At 38.2% G+C, this 21,842-nt stretch overlaps 3 protein-coding genes across 3 annotated transcripts; 2 read left to right on the forward strand and 1 right to left on the reverse strand.

Annotated features, from left to right (window-relative positions):
- Nucleotides 1-2,560: 2,560 nt before the first annotated feature.
- On the reverse strand, nucleotides 2,561-3,371 carry LOC133322163 (carbonic anhydrase 9-like; the record flags this gene model as incomplete). Its single annotated transcript, XM_061531206.1, has 2 exons — nucleotides 3,261-3,371; nucleotides 2,561-3,187 (listed from the first exon to the last, which is right to left on the reverse strand). Coding segments are annotated over exons 1-2 (738 nt in total), but the record flags the coding sequence as incomplete, so codon positions are not given.
- A 5,992-nt stretch (nucleotides 3,372-9,363) lies between these two features.
- LOC133322161 (carbonic anhydrase 2-like) lies at nucleotides 9,364-12,179 on the forward strand. Its single transcript, XM_061531204.1, has 3 exons — nucleotides 9,364-9,409; nucleotides 9,474-9,568; nucleotides 11,469-12,179. Exons 1-3 carry the CDS (start codon nucleotides 9,364-9,366, stop codon nucleotides 12,177-12,179), a joined length of 852 nt encoding a protein of 283 aa, XP_061387188.1.
- Nucleotides 12,180-19,093: 6,914 nt separating this feature from the next.
- Nucleotides 19,094-20,005, forward strand: LOC133322162 (carbonic anhydrase 6-like; the record flags this gene model as incomplete). Its single annotated transcript, XM_061531205.1, has 3 exons — nucleotides 19,094-19,151; nucleotides 19,223-19,308; nucleotides 19,382-20,005. Coding segments are annotated over exons 1-3 (768 nt in total), but the record flags the coding sequence as incomplete, so codon positions are not given.
- Nucleotides 20,006-21,842: the final 1,837 nt, after the last annotated feature.

Consider the following 21,842-nt stretch of genomic DNA (forward strand, 5'->3'; position numbering starts at 1 on the left):
CCTTGTCGGTTATCAGTGATGGCTAAAATTCGCAACGTTTCAACATAATATTTCAATTTCTGTTACAAATATATTCGATTGATTTGAAATGAAAAGTAGCAACAACGGGTCATTGAAGTCTTTATTTTATATTTTTTTGTAAGTGTATTTAAAATGTCATTCGTTTTATTTATGGCGGTACTAAGGTATATAAAATCTTTAACTACCTCGCAGCTGTAGTTCTCATGCTGCACGGTTCATTCCTCTTCCCATCCATGGTAAAATTTCCGGACTTCATTCTGACTGCTATCACAACATGATCAATTTGATTTCTCGTTGCTTGATCAGGAGAAATCCATGTGGCCTTGTATATCGAGATGTTTGAATCTGGTGCTGCTACTACCATGTCTTTTGCTGCCGCAAAGTCAATCAACCTCATCCCGTTTCCGGCGGTGTGACCAAAAATATTTTCCAATTTTTGCATTAAAATCTCCTAGCAGAATTTTAATATCATGGCCAGGGCAGTGGTCATATGATGTTTCTAGGCGCTCTTAAAATATATCTGTGGTCTGCACATCTTTGTCTTCCGTCGGAGCATGAGCGCAAATAAGACTGATGCAGAATAACTTCGCTTTTATACCGATTATGACAATTCGCTCATCTACTGGATTGAATCTGGAGACGAGGTCTTTTATTCTCCTGTTAACCATAAATCCTCAGCCAAATTCACATCTCGTTTCATGGCAGCTGTAATACATCTGATTTACTTACGCCAGTGTCATTCTATCGCATTTCCTGTAAGGCAATAATAACAGTAGGTCGAAGAAGCAGTGGACCAATGGTTCCTATTTTCTGACTTGATCTAAGTTTAGTAAAGGTAATAGGTTGTGCAAAGTTTGGTTCAGATCGCACATTTCATTCGCCTGATGTTGGATTTAGAAATATTGAATATTTTGACCCCCTGTGGGGGACACTAAGTGTGTAAGAACTATTACGTTTTGCTGAAATTGGTAACTCCTTTCTAGAGTTAGCGTGCGCGTAATTTGATTAACCATAAGGCTGAGAGTATTCAAAATTGGCTGATAGGTGACAATTTCCAGTAGGGTCTGTAGTAAAACTTTGTGGCGAAATTGTTGTAGAATACCTTGGCATGCTTAAACCCAGTTTTAAATGAGGTTTCAATCATTTCTGGAAAAGGGGAACGAAAAGAGAGAAAGAGAGACTTAACATATTTTACTTTAAATCTGGCGAAAATATACATGGGAGCTATATCTAAATCTGAACCGATTTGTCTCAATTACAATAGGGTTTGCCTTTTGGCCAAATGGATGAGCTGTGCCAAATTTCATCCAATTCGGATTATAAATGCGCCCTGTACTTTGTTTACAATTTAACATGGACAGAAGGACGGACGGACATGCATAAATCGACTTAGAACGTGATTCTATGCATAGTCTCAAAAGGAACCATGTCTCTATGTCGTTTCCTTTTGCCTGTTACAAACATATGTACAAACACATATGTACAAGAATACCACAGTGTGGTGAAGGGTATGTGAAGACGATAGGAGCTAACTATCGAGGAATAAGTCTACCTCCCACCCCCTATAAATTGCTATCCAGAGTGCTATATGAACGACTGAAGCCAGCCCTGGCAAATCCACCATAAACATATTTTCACTCTACGCCAAATCCTGGAAAAGACCCACGAAAAACACATCGGAGTCAGTCGTATTGAGCTGCAGCGACTACGATGGCTAGGTCATGTGCGAATGAATGAATGTCAAATTTTGTATTGGATTTTTTGTCGAGATACATTTTTGATAGCGTACTGTGTTGCAGGATAGTAAATGATGGATGCCACCCACGGTTGCTCAAATACGTCCATTTATATATAGATCGTCCAAGATCTATGGGAGATAATCGAGATAAATTTTTGATAGCACACTGTGTTGCAGCATAGTAAAGGGTGGATGCCACCCACCAAATACGTCCATTTATATATAGATCTTTTAGATATTTTGCTCGATGATTGACATTCAGTTTTTCATAAATTTCAGATTGGTAGCGAAAGTGGTGAAGGGTATCATAGAGTCGGTCCCGTTCGACTTTTGAACTTTCCTTACTGGTTGGATTTTTGCCAGATTTTTGCTTTTATTTTGCTGTCGAATTTATTGACAAAATGGATAACTCGATATTCGCTTGACCAAAACATATGTAAATCTGAGAGATTTAAAAATATCCTTATTACATGTATCATAGTTTATATTTTTGTCTCAACATTTAAATATGCGTGAGTGTTAATAAAAATTTTAATAAATATTTAATATAAAATATGTATACCATAGATAGAGTAACAAACAAAATTTATTTTTTAAAACAAGGAAATACATTTTTAGTGAAGTAAATATCGTATATTACTTATTGAGTACATTTGTATTATTCGATATATGTATAATAAAGGAAGAAAGTACAAAGAAAAATTAAAAAAAAAATAATAATTGTGTTTCAATTATTCACGGTGTGTCTTTTTAGAAACCTATGTTTACTATGCGTCCGTTTTTGGGTTTAATCGGACGTACATTTGTATAAATCGGTTGACCATTTTCATCCTGCAAAGGTAGGAAAAGTTCATACTCAAATTTTTGAATATGTCTTGGTTGTTTCAAAAGAATGATATCGGCATCCGCGCAAGGTGGTGTTGTCAGAGAACTCCTATATTTAAAGTACGTATAGGCAGAATATGGTAACAATAGATACTCAATGAAATCAAAAATGGGAACCTCTTCAGCATATGAATAGGTGCCAAAGCCCACAATTTTCTCAAGTGCCGACTCAAGGTCTGACAATAATGTGACATCGATGATGGTGTCATCTATAATGCATTGGACACTAATGATTAACAGACCATCAGGATGATTGCTGGCCTCATCGAAGTCCAAATAGTTTTCGTTGATGAACACATAATGGAATTCACAATCATGGTGCTGGCCATTAATGAAGTTCTCCGATGATGGAGCGCCATTATAACGCCAATGGATGCGGAAATGATCAAGGTTATATAGTGGGCCATTTCCAATGCGCACTGCGGGCTTAGGCAGTGGTCCCAATAAACGTCCTGTTATATAACGGCCATTATTGTGGAGTTGTATTAGATAAGCCGCTTCGATATTCTCAAACACCAATTCGTCGAATTTAACTACGACTACCTGCAAATGAAAAAAAAAACCATATTCATATGTATATTTAGGGATACTTGTCTTGAAGGGGTCACGTACATACCTCATCAACAACTATATCAATAGGCGATTGGTAAAGTCCTCCACACTTGGGATAAGTTGTGGGCCAGAGGTTCTCCAAAGGATAGGTCCATGGATCGGCTGAGAACAACATATTACAGAAGGCAAAAGTGTTACTAACAGCTGCAGTTAAATGTTATAGCTAACACCTGCACTTACAGTTAACGCTGCACAAAGCAATCGAGGATAATAATAAAATACTCAAAATATTTTTCATTTTGGGGGAAGGTGTTGCTGTTGTTGTTGGTACCTTTCGGTTGAAGTGAACTTGTAAGCAGTAGCAAATGAGCTCTGAATACATGTTTCATGTTGAATACATGGCCTGGGGACCATTAATTCTGAAAATTACAGGACTAGATATTATATGAGGTTGGGAAAAAATAAATCCATTATTTTTATATGAACTATAGGCCTTTATTTAACAAGCTTCGGAATGTCCGATTTGGGCCAAATATGCACTGTTTTGTTATATGATTTGTTGCCACTTTAAAGCAGGTAACTTCATAATTCCTCTCTCATAAAGTTCTGCTCTTTATTTGCAAAAAAACTCTAATAGTCGATTTTACAATCCTCCTTATGTACAATTTTTTTTTATAAAAAAATTTCAATGTAAGAAAATTATGATAATAGCTTGGTGCTAAGTCCGGACTGTATGGCGAATGCATTAAAACTTCCCAACCAAGCGTCCGAAGTTTCTGGCGAGTCACTGTAGATGTGTATGGTCTAGCGTTGTGCTGGTGGAACACGACACCTCTCCTGTTGGTCAATTCTGGCCGTTTCTGGTCAATTGATATCTTCAAACCGTCCAGTTGTTGACAGTGGAGATTATTATTTAGCGTTTGGCCATATTCATGCAACTCATAATAAATAATCCCCTTCCAGTCCCACAAAATGTGCTAAAGTTATTGAACTCGCACGTTACGAGTGTTACAACACACAACCCAGAATAACTGAGTAGAGATCGCAGAGTGCGAAACACATACATTCTAGACGATAAGATTTTTAGTGTTAAGAGTACCTAAGTAGATGTAAGATGTAAGTCTCCAAATGAAGTCCGTCGTTATTCATCAAGATCTGTGGGAGATAATCGCCGAGGAAATGAGTGAAGATAAAAATGCTGAGTGGAGAAAAAAGACCTATTAGTAATTATGATCCTCGCCAGTCACTAAATTTTCATATGAGCTTGGATATGAAAATTTAGTGGTTGCCATAGAGTCGAGGGAAAGTGCGTTGGCCGAAGAAAACGAGAGGAGAAAATCGTCAATGGGCATCACAGAAAATTCCACAAAGGCATTTATGGCGCAAAATAAATGGAACCCCAATTGAGCAAATACCAACCACAACAATAGAAGAAGAAAATACAACGCACATTCAGAAAGCTCCAATAACAATAAAAATACAACGCAAAAATAGAGGATCCCGCACCCACAAAAACAACGAGTGTTTTAACTGCGGTGGTAGAGGCCACTATGCTGCGCAATGCAAAAAGGGTGAGCATGAGTACACAAGTTTAGCGACGATAGACAACAACAACATCAATAAAAAGGTCTGGGGTTTAGATAGCTGTGCGTCCTCGCACATGTGTAGTGACCGAAATTTGTTTACGACGTTTGAGGATCATAGCTGGCGAAATGACAATAAAAGCAAAGGGGAAGTGGAGAGTGCGGATCAATGAGGGTGACGTTGTGCTCAACGATGTGTTATATGTACCGAACCTACAATACAATTTCATATCGGTAGGTAGAGTAGCGGCAGTCCATAATGTAAAAGTTGGAAAGAAATGCGCAAGAATAATCAACAACGGGAGAATTGTGCCGACAGCAAGAAGAGTGGGGAATGTGTTTCTATTCAACGAACCTCAGAAGAAGGTGTTTATGGCTGCAACAAAAACAAATCGAAAGATATGCAGAACCCGTTACGGTCGACAAAGAGGGGAGAGCCCTCAGCATCAAAAAGAGTCGAATGTGTTTAGAAAACAAGAACATGTATGTACCGTTAGGTCAAATATTGTCGAGCCGTTATAAATATGAGATTTAGGGGAAGCCAAGAAAATGAATAATGGTTGTAAATTATTTAAGGGAACTCCCCCCATTCTCGATTTTAATTTTTCAAGATTTTCAATGGGCTAGTAAATGAATACAAATGCTTGTTAAGGTTTGTGACTTTGCACATATATATTTGAAGATTTAAAAGAGAAGAAAAATAATTTATAAACAATTTTTGTTATTGTTTTGTTGTTGTTTTTTGTAATTAAGTCCTTATTTTTGATGGCGGGCATGATAACTCCTCACTGGAACATCGGAATCCAAAAATTCCAACGGTGTTAGAAAGAGTACATGTCTGGCTCTCGTATGAACTAGAATTATTGACTTCGCTCTAAAATTAACAGAATGGTGGACCTTTGAAAAAATATTTTTGGAAAATCGCCGATTTTTTACCAAAAACCAAGTTAAAAAATAAGGAAGATCTTCACCGATTGACTTTATTCTAGTTCATACGAGAGCTATACACTCCCAGAGAAACGTTGCAAAATTTGGAACCGATTGGATTATTAGTTTTTGAGTTATCGTGCCTGCCATTCGGGGGTCCCCTTAAATTGACAATTTGTAATATGTTTACAAAAACTAATAAAGAATATTTTGATTTGTGTTTTAGATGGTATCTGGGTATGTGTGTTGAGGGGAAGTGTTGAAGTTATTGAACTCGCACGTTACGAGTGTTACAACACACAACCCAGAATAACTGAGTAGAGATCGCAGAGTGCGAAACACATATTCTAGACGATAAGATTCTTAGTGTTAAGAGTACCTAAGTAGATGTAAATAAAATTACTCTGTACACAGCAACCACACGAAGCAGAAGTCTTTTATTTGATAACAAGATCAGACAACCAGGAATAGAGTTTAACAAAATGAATAGCAGAACCTTCCTGGAACCTTGAATCCAGCTTTGTGAAAATGGGTTAAAATAGTTTTATGGTAAATTTTTTGCTCCTGGGCGATGTTACGACTGCTAACATGCCTCTAACATTGACTGTTCCAATATCGGAACCATAGACACCATTTATGCATGTCCGTCCGTCTGTCCATGTTAAATTGTAAATAATGTACAGGTCGCATTTATAATCCGAATGGGATGACATTTGTCACAGCTCATCTATTTGGCCAAAGGACGAACCCTATTGAAATTGGTTCAGATTTAGATACAGCTCCAATATATATTTTCGTCCGATTTAATGTAAGTTTTGTTCCAAAGTCCCTATACAGCTTTCGATTTGCGCGAAATTTGGCGTAGCGTACTGAATGAACTCTAGAATAATGTGTGTAAAGTTTCCTGAAAATCGGTTCAGATTTAGATATAGCTCCCATATATATGTTTGCCCGATTTAATGTAAATGGTGTACCAAAGTCCATATATATCTTTCGATTTACACCATATTTGGCACAGCGAATTGAATTGAGTCTAGAGTGATCGTGAAAATCGGTTGAAATTTATATAAAGCTCCCATATATATTTTCGTCCGATTTTATGTAAATTGCGCACTAAAGACCCAAATCTCTCCACAAACGATTATAAATATAGGTCCATTATATATATAGGGAGATTCGTTAAAATTGTATTATATTTGTACTATAATATATTATATTATCGGCATAGGACCACTTTTTGGTTTTTTCCTTATATCTTCCATTCCATTAAAGGTGTCAATTATTTATTATCTACATGTAGCCATCTTCCTGATAACCGATAGGCTTTGCTTGCATATACATCCACGTGTTTGTAATTCAATTTGACCCCCAAAATCATCAACGCCATTCAATTGCGTTATCTTAAGTAATTGCACGAGGTGCAATTTGTGTTTTCGTAGAAACGCCAACCCTATCGTCCAGATACTTAAGATAACGCACTGTAATAGCGTTGTTGAATTAGGGGGTCAAAATTTCTGTCACCTAGGAGTGTCTGACGGTTAGTCCTCCTGTCGGTTATCAGTGATGGCTAAAATTCGCTACGTTTCAACGCAATATAATTTTGACCGATAATAATTCAATTTCTGTTACCAATATATTCGATTGATTTGAAATGAAAAGTAGAAAAAACGCATTTCCAGAATTCGATCGCGTCTTAAAAAATCGGGTCATGTAATAGCGTTGTTGAATTAGGGGGTCAAATTTCTGTCACCTAGGAGTGTCTGCCGGTAAGCCCCCCTGTCGGTTATCAGTGATGGCTAAAATTCGCAACGTTTTCAACGCAATATAATAATAGCGTTGTTGAATTAGGGGGTCAAATTTCTGTCACCTAGGAGTGTCTGCCGGTAAGCCCCCCTGTCGGTTATCAGTGATGGCTAAAATTCGCAACGTTTCAACGCAATATAATTTTGTAATATTCTTTATATTCTTAATTGACTGCTGCTGCTGTTATTGCAAGGGTGAGTAAGGTCCCGAAAATGTTATTAAGCTGCCTGTAAAATTTGTATTCTTTTATTTGTATTTTTATACCCTACACAACAATGTTGTCAGGGTATTATAGATTTGTGTAGCCCCAAGAGTTTGTAACGCCGCGAAATATTGGTCCCAGACCCACCTTTAAGTATACCGATCGTCATATCTCGACTAGCTGAGTCGATCTAGACATGTGTGTCCGTCCGTCTGTCCATTATAATTTGTAAACACGATACAGGCCACAGTTGTGGACCAATCTTCACGAAATTTTGCATGTAGGATGGGTTCTGGCCAATGAAGATCCCTATTGTTTTTGGAAAAGATCGGTTAATATTTAGGGGATGAAATGGACCAAATACTTAATTTTTTTCGGTTTTTCAGGTCGCTCTAGAGTCCGCAATTATGGTCCGAACATATCGAAATTTTACATGGAGAAGGGGGTGGGTCCTAAGAAAAAGCATGTCTGCTTTCATAAAGATAGGTCAATACTTAGCGAGTCAAATGGACCCTGACTTTTGTGTGAAAAATTACAAAATTTGTATTCTATGGCGTATATATTTACTCCTGAAGGACATATACCCGAGGAGTTGGTAGTATATCCAAGAGGAGTGGTTGAAATTTAAATTGATACCAATTATATTGTATGTACTCGGATGTGGGAGTTACACTTAAATATTTACAGGTACTTATGTATTCAGATATTATTTAGTAACCCATTACCACACTACAGGGCGGAAATATAGCGCTGATCGTTTTGAAATTTTCCATGAGGTTCCCCTTATGGTCAAGGACAACGCCTATAATATTCGGTGGTGATCAGATTATAATTATGGGATGAAGTGAACAGAATACCTACTTTTTTCGAGTAAATGCCAATAATAAACCGAACATCACAACACAACCCATGATGAAGGGAATCTGGACAATTAATTAGGAGGGCAGTACTGAATATTGGTAATATTCGGAAAATATGACAGTGTAAGGAAGAGGTGCTGTTGACCTCAAGAAATATTGCACAGGGTCGGAATAAACATCCGCAGAAAGTTAGAGTTCCGTGGTAGTTGTGTAGGGTATCGTATGGTCGGCCCCGTCCGACTATTCTGCTCCGCTCACTGGTTATTCTTGTATTAGCCCGAATGTGGCAGAGATCGTCAGTCGCCAATTGGTTTATATAGTGAGAATCAGAGATGCCTATTTGAGCACTATTTGGAAGTCAAAAATACAATATCAACCCAATGACATATTTAGCACTATTTCTAGATTATATCAAATTATTCCCACTTACAACTTTCCTTACAGGTTTTATTATGACTGTTCAGAAATCGCAAATGTCTGATAGAAATGAAATTTGACAATTTTTGCATTAAGCACTCTTCTACGAACACTGCAATGTTCTTCTTATCTGCGAACATTGCAGTTTATCATTTAAAGTCGTGTTAGCAATTAGTAAAAATGGTGTCGACAAACAACTGAAAACAGACAATTAACTAAATTCAATATCAACAATAGCAATTTAATTGACAATTAATTATGTAAAACACTCTGTGATAATTAAAACGCCAACTAACAAATTATTTTGCTATAAATCCGCAACAAAATGTCAAAATCGTATGTATTCGATTTTCAAGGGTTCAACGAACAGTTCGAATGGAACAATTGTGGATAGTTGTCTTGTTAATTGCCAGTGTACAGGGTAATGTTAAACGGCTTTAAATTTAATAATAAAAAAACTAAATTAAAAATTCTTAAATCTTTAGCATGGACATATGAAGGTCAAAATGAATGGTCTGAGGAGTATCCAGCATGTGGTTCTAAGCGTCGTCAATCACCCATTAAATTCAATACAATGGAGGTATGATATCTCTTACTTACTTAGCTGCTTGGTCTTCTCGCCGTTTACTGTCAGTCCCACTTTGGCAGACTCCTTCTCAATTTGTTCAAAAGGTGGCTGTTACCGCTCGCAATGTTCGACCCATTATGTCGATGTCATCGGCGTAGGCGAGTAACATGTGTTGTTTGGTGTACAGATTGTCATTTCTGTTTACTTTTGCCTCTCGTATGACCTTGTCCAGCAGGATGTTAAAAAGATCACACCACAAACTGTGACCTTGTCTGAATCCTCGTTCGTTGAGGTTCCAATCATTGCGCATACATTCCTCCAGCCAAATAGTACTAACCTACTGGTGTATGCTCCTGACCAATATCAGCAACTGCTTCTTTATTGTTCCTGCTCACGCTTTTCTTTTTCTTTATTATTTTTTCTGAAAATACGTTTCTCCTCTCTCCTTTTCTCCCGATGATTCTTCATCGTCTTACGTATTGCTATTGTCTGCAGGGTTGCTCAGTACGCTGTGTTTTTCATATCAGTAGCATTACGACACTCGTGATCGTACCAAAGGGGGTTTTGTTGCAGTTTGTAGGGAGCGGGCAATTCTTTACCATTGAGCTTCTATATTATTTTCCGTATAAGGAGTGCTTTCGTCAAGCAGGAGGGTATGTTGAGCGGAGTAGTCTACTGCTAACCGAATCGAGATTCGCTCCTCGGATCGATGGAAGGAAATCATTCTAGACCTATATTCAGTACGCTGTGCCAAATTTCGTGCAAATCGACTTTGGTACACCATTTACATAAAATCGGACGAAAATATATATGGGAGCTATATCTAAATCTGAACCGATTTTCGCGAAACTTTACACACATCATGCTAGACTTAATTCAGTACCCCATGCAAAATTTCGTGCAAATCGAGAGATATGTATAGGGGTTTTGGTACACCATTTACAGTAAATCGGACGAAAAAATATATGGGAGCTATATCTAAATCTGAACCGATTTTCAGAAAACTTAACACACATCATTCTAGACCAATTTCAGTACGCTGTGTCAAATTTCGTGCAAATCGAAAGATATATAGGGACTTTGGTACACCATTTACTTTAAATCGGACGAAAATATATATGGGAGCTAAATCTGAACCGATTTTCGCGAAACTTACATCATTCAAGACTCAATTCAGTACCCCATGCAAAATTTCGTGCAAATCGAAAGATATATAGGGACTTTGGTGCACCATTTACATTAAATCGGACGAAAATATATATGGGAGCTATATCTAAATCTGGACCGATTTTCAGGAAACTTAACACACATCGTTCTAGACCTATTTCAGTACGCTGTGTCAAATTTCGTGCAAATCGAAAGATATATAGGGACTTTGGTACACCATTTACATTAAATCGGACGAAAATATATATGGGAGCTATATCTAAATCTGAACCGTTTTTTTTCCAATTTCAATAGGGTTTGTCCTTGGGCCAAATATGTGACATATGCCAAATTTCATCCCAATCGGATCATAAATGTGACGTGTAGTTCGTTCACAAAAATACATGGGCTGACGGACAGACGGACGGACATGCGTAAATCGACTCAGAAAGTGATTCTATGCATATTCTCAAAAGGAACCATGTGTCTATCTCGTTTCCTTTTGCCTGTTACAAACATATGCACAAAGACATAATACCCTGTACCATAGTGTGGTGAAGAGTATAATCATAATGTTTATTAGTGTTGGAACAATCACATGTGACAGATGTGGATATGTTACACATTTCAATATAATTTAATTGTATGCCAGTGAGCTGCATGCGTGTAAATGCGATCATAAAGCCCACAATTCATATAAAAAATTCAATTATTTGTCGAAAATATCTACAAATACTCTAACATTGTCCTTCTCATCCCACACCAGGTCTACACCAAAGGCTATCCACCCTTAAACTACAACAACTACAAAACACCCAGCACCGTGACTATAACTAACAATGGTCACACGGCTGAAATTCAATATCCCAACGATGCCGCCAAACCACAACTATCCGGTGGTCCACTACCCAATGGCACCCTCTATGAATTCGCAAATGTACACTTTCATTGGGGAGCCAATGATAGTTTGGGTTCCGAACATGTCATCAATCGTCAACGTTATGCCGCCGAAGTACATGCGGTGCACTATAACACCCGCTATGGTAGCCTGGAGGAAGCATTAAATTATGGTGATGGTGTAGCGGTGCTAACCACATTCTATCAAGCTAATCCGGCACAAAATCTAACCGGTTTACAAGATGTTAGTGAGGCTCTAACGCTCATCCAAGCCTATGAATCATCAACAGAAATTGAAAATTTTAAATTGTCAGGACTCTTCGGTGGCATTGATAGTTCCAGTCGAAATTTTTATTATACCTATTTGGGATCGTTGACAACACCACCCTGTGCCGAGGCTGTTATTTGGATAATTTCGACACGTTCGCTTGATGTTAATCCCCAGCAGTTGGTACCATTTCGTTTGCTATTGGATGAAAATGGCGAGGCCTTGGTGAATAATTTCCGTGAACTGCAGAGGAAGAATGGCAGACGGATTTATTTGAATCGTCCACGTTTGGGAAAAGATGGAGATGAATAAATGTCGAATTGAAACGAGCAATGAAACAAGGGACAAAAAAAAACCTAGATATGAAGGCTAGCTGAAATATTATTATAGGTATTATATAGTTTATTATATAACATTAAAGGCAGTCATACAAAATTGTATATATGTTTGACGAGATGTTATTGGTCCTTTAGTAACACAAAGAGATATGTACGATGTACGATCGTGCATATATCGAAAGAAATATAGGAACATTGGTGCACCATTTACAAAAAATCGCACGAAAATATATATGAGAACTATATCTAAATCTGAACCGATTTTTCCCAATTTAGAGTTCGTCCTTTGGCCATATAAATGAGCTGTGCCAGTGTGGTGAAGTGTAAAAAAAGGTTATATTTTCAGAAATTTTATAAGGTATTGCAACCGATTTCGAAAATATCCAATGTTGGTCCACCATTAGGTATATACCCCACAATAGGTTCCACACCAATACATATAGACTTAATTGTGATTGAAGAACATGTTTTTAAACTGTCTGTAATATGACATTGCGGTTTCCGATATTTTGCATACCTCTTCGTGAATAGCCTCAACTATGTGCAACGTGACCGTTTCATACATTATGCACGACCCAAGTTATGTCAACCCACCTCAATATTTAGTAGTGAATAACGTCTCACCCTAAACCTAAACCAGTATCATTACCTGCGTTCTTCAACTTCATTGCATTTATCAACAGACAAATTTCATAGTACCATACGGATATATGTTCCACTGTTCCATGTCGAAGTGGTCGACATCGGATGTTAACGAACTACGAGTGACGAAGATGTGTGGCTCGTCCGCAGTCTCGTACACTGGTAAAGGTTAACGACGGTTCGACCTCGCTCATAGCCAGCTTCCCGCTCTTTGCCAGCTCCTCGCTCATAGTCAGCTCCCCGCTCTTTGCCAGCTCCTCGCTCTTTGCAAGCTCCTCGCTCATAGCTAGCTCCCCCGCTCATAGCTAGATCCCCCGCTCATAGCCAGCTCCATACTAATAATCACTAACTACTAACCGAACCCTGACAAAAAAAACCGAACCCTGAAAAACCCCGAACCTGCCGACCAACAACGAGCCGACTGTTTCCTGCGATCACCAACGAGCCGACGGTAGCCAGCCGATCTCCAGCGAACCGACATCAGCTAGCCGAGTATCTACGAGCCGACTGTATCCTGCCGATCACCAACGAGCCGATGGTAGCCAGCCGACCTTCAACGAGCCGACATCAGCTAGCCGAGTATCTTCGAGCCGATCTTCAAGCCGACTGTAGCTCGCCGATCACCAACGAGCCGACATCAGCTAGCCGAGTATCTTCGAGCCGACTGCAGCCAGCCGATCTCCAACGTACCGACAGCAGCTAGCCGATCTTCAACGAGCCGACATCAGCTAGCCGAGTATCTTCGAGCCGACTGTAGCCAGCCGATCACCAACGTACCGACAGCAGCTAGCCGATCTTCAACGAGCCGACTGTAGCCAGCCGATCTTCAACGAGCCGACATCAGCTAGCCGAGTATCTTCGAGCCGACTGTAGCCAGCCGATCTCCAACGTATTGACAGCAGCTAGCCGAACCTCAACGAGCCGACTATAGCCAGCCGATCTTCAACGAGCCGACATCAGCTAGCCGAGTATCTTCGAGCCGACTGTAGCCGGCCGATCTCCAACGTAACGACATCAGCTAGCCGAGTGTCTTCGAGCCGACTGTACTTAATCACCCCCGAGCCGACTGTAACCAGCCGGCTATTAACGATCCGACCTTCATACCCAGCTACCATTACCGATTAGAAGATTCCAACATAAAAGCTTATCTCACATCCAAACTATTATTCATATTGTAAACACCAGAGTATTATAATAAAGATTGAAATTGTAATCACTCGTGTTTTTACTTAAGGTTTGTGGGTCCTTAGGTTGACCCTGGCAGCGACTGAGCTTACTTCAGCCTTAGTTAAAACCACTCGTTATATATGTTGTCAGGGTATTATAGCTTTGTGCAGCCCCAAGAGTTTGTAATGCCGCGAAATATTGGTCCCAGACCAACCTTTAAGTATACCGATCATATCTCGACTAGCTGAGTCGATCTAGACATGTGTGTCCGTCTGTCCATTATAATTTGTAAACATGATACAGGCCACAGTTATGGACCAATCTTCACGAAATTTTGCATGTAGGATGGGTTCTGGCCAATGAAAGATAGGTTAATATTTAGGGGATGAAATGGACCAAATACTTAATTTTTGTCGGGTTTTCTGGTCGCTCCAGAGGCCGCAATAATGGCCCGAACATCGCGAAATTTTACATAGAGAGGGGGATCGAGGCAATGCCTGTTTTGATAATGATCGGTCATTATTTAGCGGGTCAAATAGACTCTGACTTTTGTGTGAAAAATTACAAAATTTGAATTCTATGGCTTATATATTTACTCCTGAAGGATATAGACCCGATAAGTTGATTGTATATCCAAGAGGAGTGGTTGACCTTTAAATTGATACCAAACATATTGATGTATCTATTCGGATGTTTGAGTTATACTTAAATATTTACAGTTGAAATTTTCCATGAAGTCTAATTATGGTCAAGGAAAACGCCTATAATTTTCGATGATGATCAGATTAAAATTTTGGGATGAAGTGGACCGAAAACATTCTAGTCGAATATAAGCCGAATATCACAACTCAACCCACCGTGAAGGGAATCTGGATTAGTAGTTAGAAGGGATGTACTGAATTTTTGTAATATTCGGAAAATGTAAGGAAGATGTGCTGTTGACCTCTAATCGTCGGGGCAAATATCACGAGATATTGCCCAGGCTCGAAATAAAATTAGGGTTCCGTGGTAGTTGTGCAGGGTATCGTATGGTCGGCCCCGTCCGACTATACTGCTCCGCTCACTGTTTTTGATTTAGAGAGTTTGAACAAATATATATTGGTAAACCCATTATTCGGGATTTTTAGGAGTTTATAAAATATGCAGTCTCTTCGGAGGCTGCATATTTTATATGGGGGCTATGTCAAAGCATCTTCTACCTAGTTGGCTCGAAACAGAACATTTGTTCCATAAGCAGAACTTAAAAAGGATTTCCAGGATCGTCGGTCTTGTGATTTGAAAGACCATGTTCTGAAATGTTGTTTTCCACTTGACCTTTCAACCGAATTCTGCGTAAATCATCAGTTAGCTCGCTTATATATAAGCTTTTGGAGCATCCTCATCCACTCTCACAACATGACCTAGCCACCGTCGCTGCAGCTCGATGTGTCTGAATATGTCGATATCAATAGATGGTACAACTCATAGTTCCGTCGACTCAGATCGGTCCATAGATCTTCCGGAGAATTTTTCGCTCCAACACTCCAAGAGCTCTCTATCTGCAAGCTTGCAAGCTTCAGATCCGCACAAGAGATTGCCTTGTTTTCGAATTGCTTACTCAGACCATAGTAGTATCTGTTGAGCAACATTATTCTTCTTCGGATTTCTGAGCTGATGTAATTAACTTTATTTATAGTTTTTTTGTCCATAGTTTGCCCTAGTCTACTGGACGTTTTGCACGTTAATACCATGAGCTTGGTCTTCTCGCCTACAGTACTGGCAGTAAATGACGTAGGGCTTTGATTGGCTTTAACGTGGCAAATCCCAAACTTGATTCCTTTTTCAACTCTATTGTAGACACTGACGTCACCGCGGTGTCAGCTGGGGTAGCAGCGAGTTCACCCGAGTTCGTTGCCAACAATCAGTAAACCCCTCCTACTATCAAAAATTAACGAAAAGGAAACCCCCAAACATTAATCAATGTTATTATTATTTGGTAGGATTATTATTTTAAACCAGTAAGGAAAGTAGTAAAGTCGGACGGGGCCAACTATATGACACCCTTCATCACTTTGGGTATATTCAACAGATGAATCCTAACAGACGTCGCATTTTAAAAGGACCAGTAAACTGAAATTGGATCCATAAACATGTCATTCTGCAAAGAAGCTGTATCTAAATCTGAACTGATTTCAACGATTTCAGGAAATTTAACACACATCATTCTAGACCTAATTCATTACGCTGTGCAAAATTTCGAGCAAATCGAAGGATATATAGGGACTTCGGTGCACCATTTACATTAAATCGGACGAAAATATATATGGGAGCTATATCAAAATCTGAACCGATTTCACCAAACTCAGCACACATCATTCTGCACTTAATACAGAACGCTATGCAAATTTCGTGTAAATCGAATGATATATAGGGACTTTGGTGCACCATTTACATTTAATACGAAAATATATATGGGAGATATATCTGAACCGATTTTCATGAAACTCAGCACACATCATTCTATGCCGAATTCATTGTGCTGTGCCAAATTTTGTGCAAATCGAAAGATATATAGGGACTTCGGTGCACCATTTACATTAAATCGGACGAAAATATATATGGGAGCTATATCTCAATTTGAACCGATTTTTCCCAATTTCAATAGGGTTCGTCCTTGGGCCAAATAAGTGACCTATGCCAAATTTCATCCAAATCGTAAATGCGACCTGTAGTTTGTTCACAAAAATACATGGACGGACGGACATGCGTAAATAGACTCAGAAAGTGATTCTGTGCATATTCTCAAAAGGAACCATGTGTCTATCTCGTTTCCTTTTGCCTGTTGCACAAAGACATAATACCCAGTACCACAGTGTGGTGAAGGATATAAACATATAATGAGAGGCTAGCTTTATATGATATGTTTGTTATCTATAGATTTAATTTGCAATATCTACCAGTCCAGGACTTGTATTAATATTTGCATCATATTTCAAGGCTCTATCTTATATATTCCTAATTTCAAAATTATTTCCAGGATAGATGTAATTTATGGGGACCTCTACGAATTTTTCGTGTTGTAGCAAACGGAATGATAAAAGTTATATACCCTTTGTGGATATGGTGGATGTTATAACAACATTCCGCTGACAATAACTCGATCACTGAAAGTCACTTCCGAGCACAAAAAAATATTAAACAGTAGCCCTGATACAACAACACATCGATTATGCACTTCAAAATTATAGCTATAACGGTCATTGGTGTTATCTTTTTTCCTAGATAAAAATAAATGAAACATGTGCCGTTTGAATACAGCGACTATATTTGAAGCGTATGACAATAAATCTGCACCATATGCTGATAACACAACAAGAAGTTGTGGCTTTTACAACTACAAGTGTTAGAAATGATCGCCCAAACTCATGGGTTATACTACAGATACTGACTTGGATAACGATTATTGAGCGGTATTAAATTTGTACACCCTACTGTGTCACCGGGTATAAGGTCTGTGTGTGCTTCTATGTAACAGGCAACTAAGGACCAACGTTGTGGACACATATTGGACGGTATTACATACATTATTTGTCGAATGTTAGGTTTTAGGTATGTTAATAGTTGAATGTTTATCGGCATATTTGATTTAGTGCTGCTAAATCACTGATTTCCACCGCTATGCGATTTTGTAAATGGTCAGATTATTTGTATGCATGGTGTGATAGTTATGCGATCCATTTTCACCAAAAGTCAGACTTCTAACTGAAAAAAATTCGGTTTAACAACTTGAAGGATTCGAATTCCAGTTCCATATTTTTGAAACCACGAAAAGGATAGCCCATAATATTGTCCCAAAGTTCAAATATTCGTCGGATAGGGACTACAGCGCACCTTTTTTGTAATTTTTTTAGATTTTGATATATAGATTTTATATATATTTCCGTTCGATTTCTTGTGTTTATTGAAAACGGTACAGATTTAGAAATATCTACTATATATTTTTCTGCCGATTTCAAACAATGAACATTTCACAATGGATGTAAAAAATGTTGTTGATGTTGGTGCAAACTCCTTATGAGGACGAAAGTCTTTATTTTATAAAACCCAGTAGGACTAATTCACCATAGATCAAGGGTTTGAATTATGGCATAATATTTTTATCCATATTTTGTGGCCAATGTAGACTATTTTGAGATGACATATCTCCACTCAAATGAAATTATGTATATTTTTGTAAAACGTATGCTTTTTCCTCCCTTTTTCTATCCCGACCCCTTGTGGGTCTTTTTCGTGCATATACTACAAGTCGATATTTTTCCATCTCCAACTATTCTACCAAAATGTTGCTAATAAGATTATAGCGAAACATCAATGTTCGTATATTTTCATAATTTTCTTCCACGTTTACCGTTTCCTTGCTCAGAAACACTTTCATGAGTGTAAACAAATAAATTTGGTATAAATGGTAGAATATGAAGAAGTGTCGGATTCGTCTAAAATATTTTCCATTAAGCGAAATCATTATGCTAATCAAATATATAGGAGGGATACAGAGTCGGTTCCTTAAATAAATAGACGATCATAACTACTAAAAATTCGGATCATTGGACAAATAATTAAATATATGATCTACTGGTCAGTTATCAGTTATACTGGAATTTTAAGAACCCTTTATATTACAAACTTTTCGCTGACTAAGTCATACTTCGTATATGTATATTTGTCATTCAGACCCAATGGCGATAACCACCGCAGCACAAACACGTATCCGATTTTCGATTCAATGACATTGTAAGATTACAAGATCACACCCTAACATTTGGATATACAATGATGATCGGAACCACTACATACGATGAAAATTTTGATATCTCAAAATGCATCACACATTGTGTGCGAGACTGAGACCGATATGAAAATTCAATTTGATTCATTGGTAATAACTTCTGAATTCTTTGCTTAAGTATTAATTAATGGTAACAATTAATTTTGTATAAATACCCCAGCAATGTTGGAACATATATTCAGAATACATTTGTAACTTCCCACAAGTGTAATTCGACGGAAAAATAACAAAAAAAAGCTACAATTTCCCTCAAAATGAAAAATAGTTTGAGTATTTTATTGTTCTCCTCGATTGCTCTGTGCAGCGTTAATGGTAAGTGCAGATGTTAGCTATAACATTTAACGACAACTGTACGTAATACTTGTGTCTTCTGTCATTAATAGCCGATCCATGGACCTACCCTTTGGAGAACCTCTGGCCCAAGTGTGGAGGATTTTACCAATCGCCCATTGATGTAGTTTTTAGTGAGGTATGTGCATGACTCCTTGAAGTCAAAATGTCCCTAAATAAACATGCATGTGAATATTTTATTTTATTCGCAGGTAGTCGCAATTGCATTCGATGCATTGTTGTTTGAAAATATTGGGCCACTATATCTAATAGATCTCCACAATAATGGCCGCTATGTAACTGGTCATTTGGTGGGTCCCCTCTCCAGGCCTGCAGTGCGCATTGGAAATGGCCCACGATATAAATTCGACCATTTCCGCTTCCATTGGCGTTATAATGGCGCTCCATCATCGGAAAACTCCTTTAATGGTCAACACTTTTATTGTGAATTCCATTATGTATTTATCAACGAAAACTATTTGGACTTCGACGAGGCCAGTAATCATCCTGATGGGCTGTTAATTATTAGTGTTGTATGCATTATAGATGAGCTCATCGATGCATCGTTATTGACAGCACTCGTGTCGGCAGTCCAAGCAATTGTGAACTTTGACTCTTATGCATATGCCGTTGATGTTCCACTCTTCGATTTCATTGAGGATCTATTGTCACCAGATTCTAACCATCATTACTTTAAATATAGGGGTTCTTTGACAACACCGCCATGTGCGGATGCCGATATTATTCTTTTGAAAAATCCACAACATATTCGTAGATATGAGTATGATTTCTTCCTACCATTGCGGGATGAAAATAATTTACCGATTTATACAAATGTACGTCCGATAAAACCCAAAAACGGACGAATAATTAACGCAGGTATTTAATAAGTTTCGCCGTGAAGGATTGAAACACATTTTTTAAAATAACAGTATACAAATAATGTCTGTAATTTGTTTGTGTTAATAAATAACTTTCCGAAAAATATTAATTGCGATTACTATATAACAAATATACCTAATTGAAGTTGTTATTTTGATATTGTTATAATAATAAATAAAAATAATTTTCTATATTCACACTAAATATTTTTGATAGGGATTTGGGATAATACAAAATCAAAGGCAAAGACAAAATCAATATTTAGCCGGTCAAATGAACCCAGTCTTTGGTCTGAGAAATTACAAAATATGTGTTTCATAGATAGGCCGGATATGTTGATAGAATATCCGAGAGGAGCAGATGACCTTTAAATTGATACCAATTGGTTTGTTGTATGTTATCGGATGTGGGAATTTTATGCATATATTTACAAGGGTCTGGGTAATCTGATATTGTTTAGTATTACAATAGCACACTAGAGGGCGGAAATGTAGCACTGGTGGAAAGGGAAATTTTGCATTATCTACTGGTTATGGTCACGGATGACGCTTATAATTTTCGATGATCCTATTTCGGCAATGAAATGGACCAGAAAATTCATTTCTTGTTGGGTTTTCTAGTCGCTCTAGACACCACAGTTATAAGCCGAACATCACCAATTTTCCGGGGGCCAACAAATTAGAAGGGCTGTTCTGATATTCAGCGGTTCTTCTTATGGCGTAAATGTTCACTCCGGGAAAACAAAATTCGGAAAATATGTCGGGGTAAGAAAGAGTGAAACACTACATCATTTAAATAACCTCCATACGAGGTATTGATTCTTTTGAGGTAATTTTCGACCATTTTTTTTGGCACATATTGCACGACATCTTAGCCACAATTGGATTGTTAAATGTTGATATTTAACCACTCCAGCGCTGAAGTCTAATGGTGTAAAATCGTATGGTCCTGATGGCCAGTATATATCACAACGACAAGAAATTACGCGACCAGGCAGTGTCTCTTGCAAAAAAACCATATTTGCTCGAGTTGCGTGGCACATGAAAACACATATTCTCCAATTCGTATCCTTCAATAGCAGGCAAAATGTCCGTTATCATATGACCATAACGCTTCGAATTAACCGTGACAGCCGTTTCATCGTCATTTTCGAAGAAGTAAGGTACAATCACACCGCCGAAGCAAAGAACACGCCAAACAAAATATTTTGATGTAATGGTCGGTCTCTCTTCAATTACAAGAGGACTCTCAGAACTCAAACTACGACCATTCCGTTTATTGACATATCCGCCGACTGAGAAATGTCCATCATCGCTGAAGAAATGTTTGTTCGAATTATTGCCCACCACGACATTGTGAATGTCGGTTTTTAGGTGAGCTGGATTTTATATGGATGTAGGTGGAGATCTGAATGCAAAATACGGCATAATGTGGAGCACGACATTCCTAATTCCTGAGAACGACGAAGCATCGGCACATTCGGGCCTTACAATATTTGTAACCGCTCCTGCATTTTTTGATTGCTTCAGAATTATGTCAATTGCTTGCGTATTTCAACGATTACCATAACCTCCTCCTAAAGGACAATAAGTGGCTGTGGCAGAATCACAAAGTTTTGTAGAAGGTTTTGATCATGTCTACGCGTTGTGAGATAAGCAATACATTTTCGCTAATGTCAGATTTTCAATTGAAAGAAATCTAGTTTAACAGATGTCGAGTTCTAGTGCCACACTTTTGAAACCACGAAATGAATAACCCTTTACTTCCGAATGAGGTATAGAATGACAGGTG

Source organism: Musca vetustissima, unplaced genomic scaffold, assembly GCF_032173495.1.
Source record: "Musca vetustissima isolate MV318-11 ecotype Yass unplaced genomic scaffold, APGP_CSIRO_Mvet_v1 utg133468, whole genome shotgun sequence".
Classification (NCBI taxonomy): domain Eukaryota; kingdom Metazoa; phylum Arthropoda; class Insecta; order Diptera; family Muscidae; genus Musca; species Musca vetustissima.

Coding starts and splice junctions, on each gene's coding strand:
- LOC133322161 (XM_061531204.1), top strand. CDS start 9,364: ATGGAACAATTGTGGATAGTTGTCTTGTTAATTGCCAGTGTACAGG. Junction 9,410..9,473: donor GTTAATTGCCAGTGTACAGG/GTAATGTTAAAC, acceptor TTAAATCTTTAG/CATGGACATATGAAGGTCAA. Junction 9,569..11,468: donor TTAAATTCAATACAATGGAG/GTATGATATCTC, acceptor ATCCCACACCAG/GTCTACACCAAAGGCTATCC.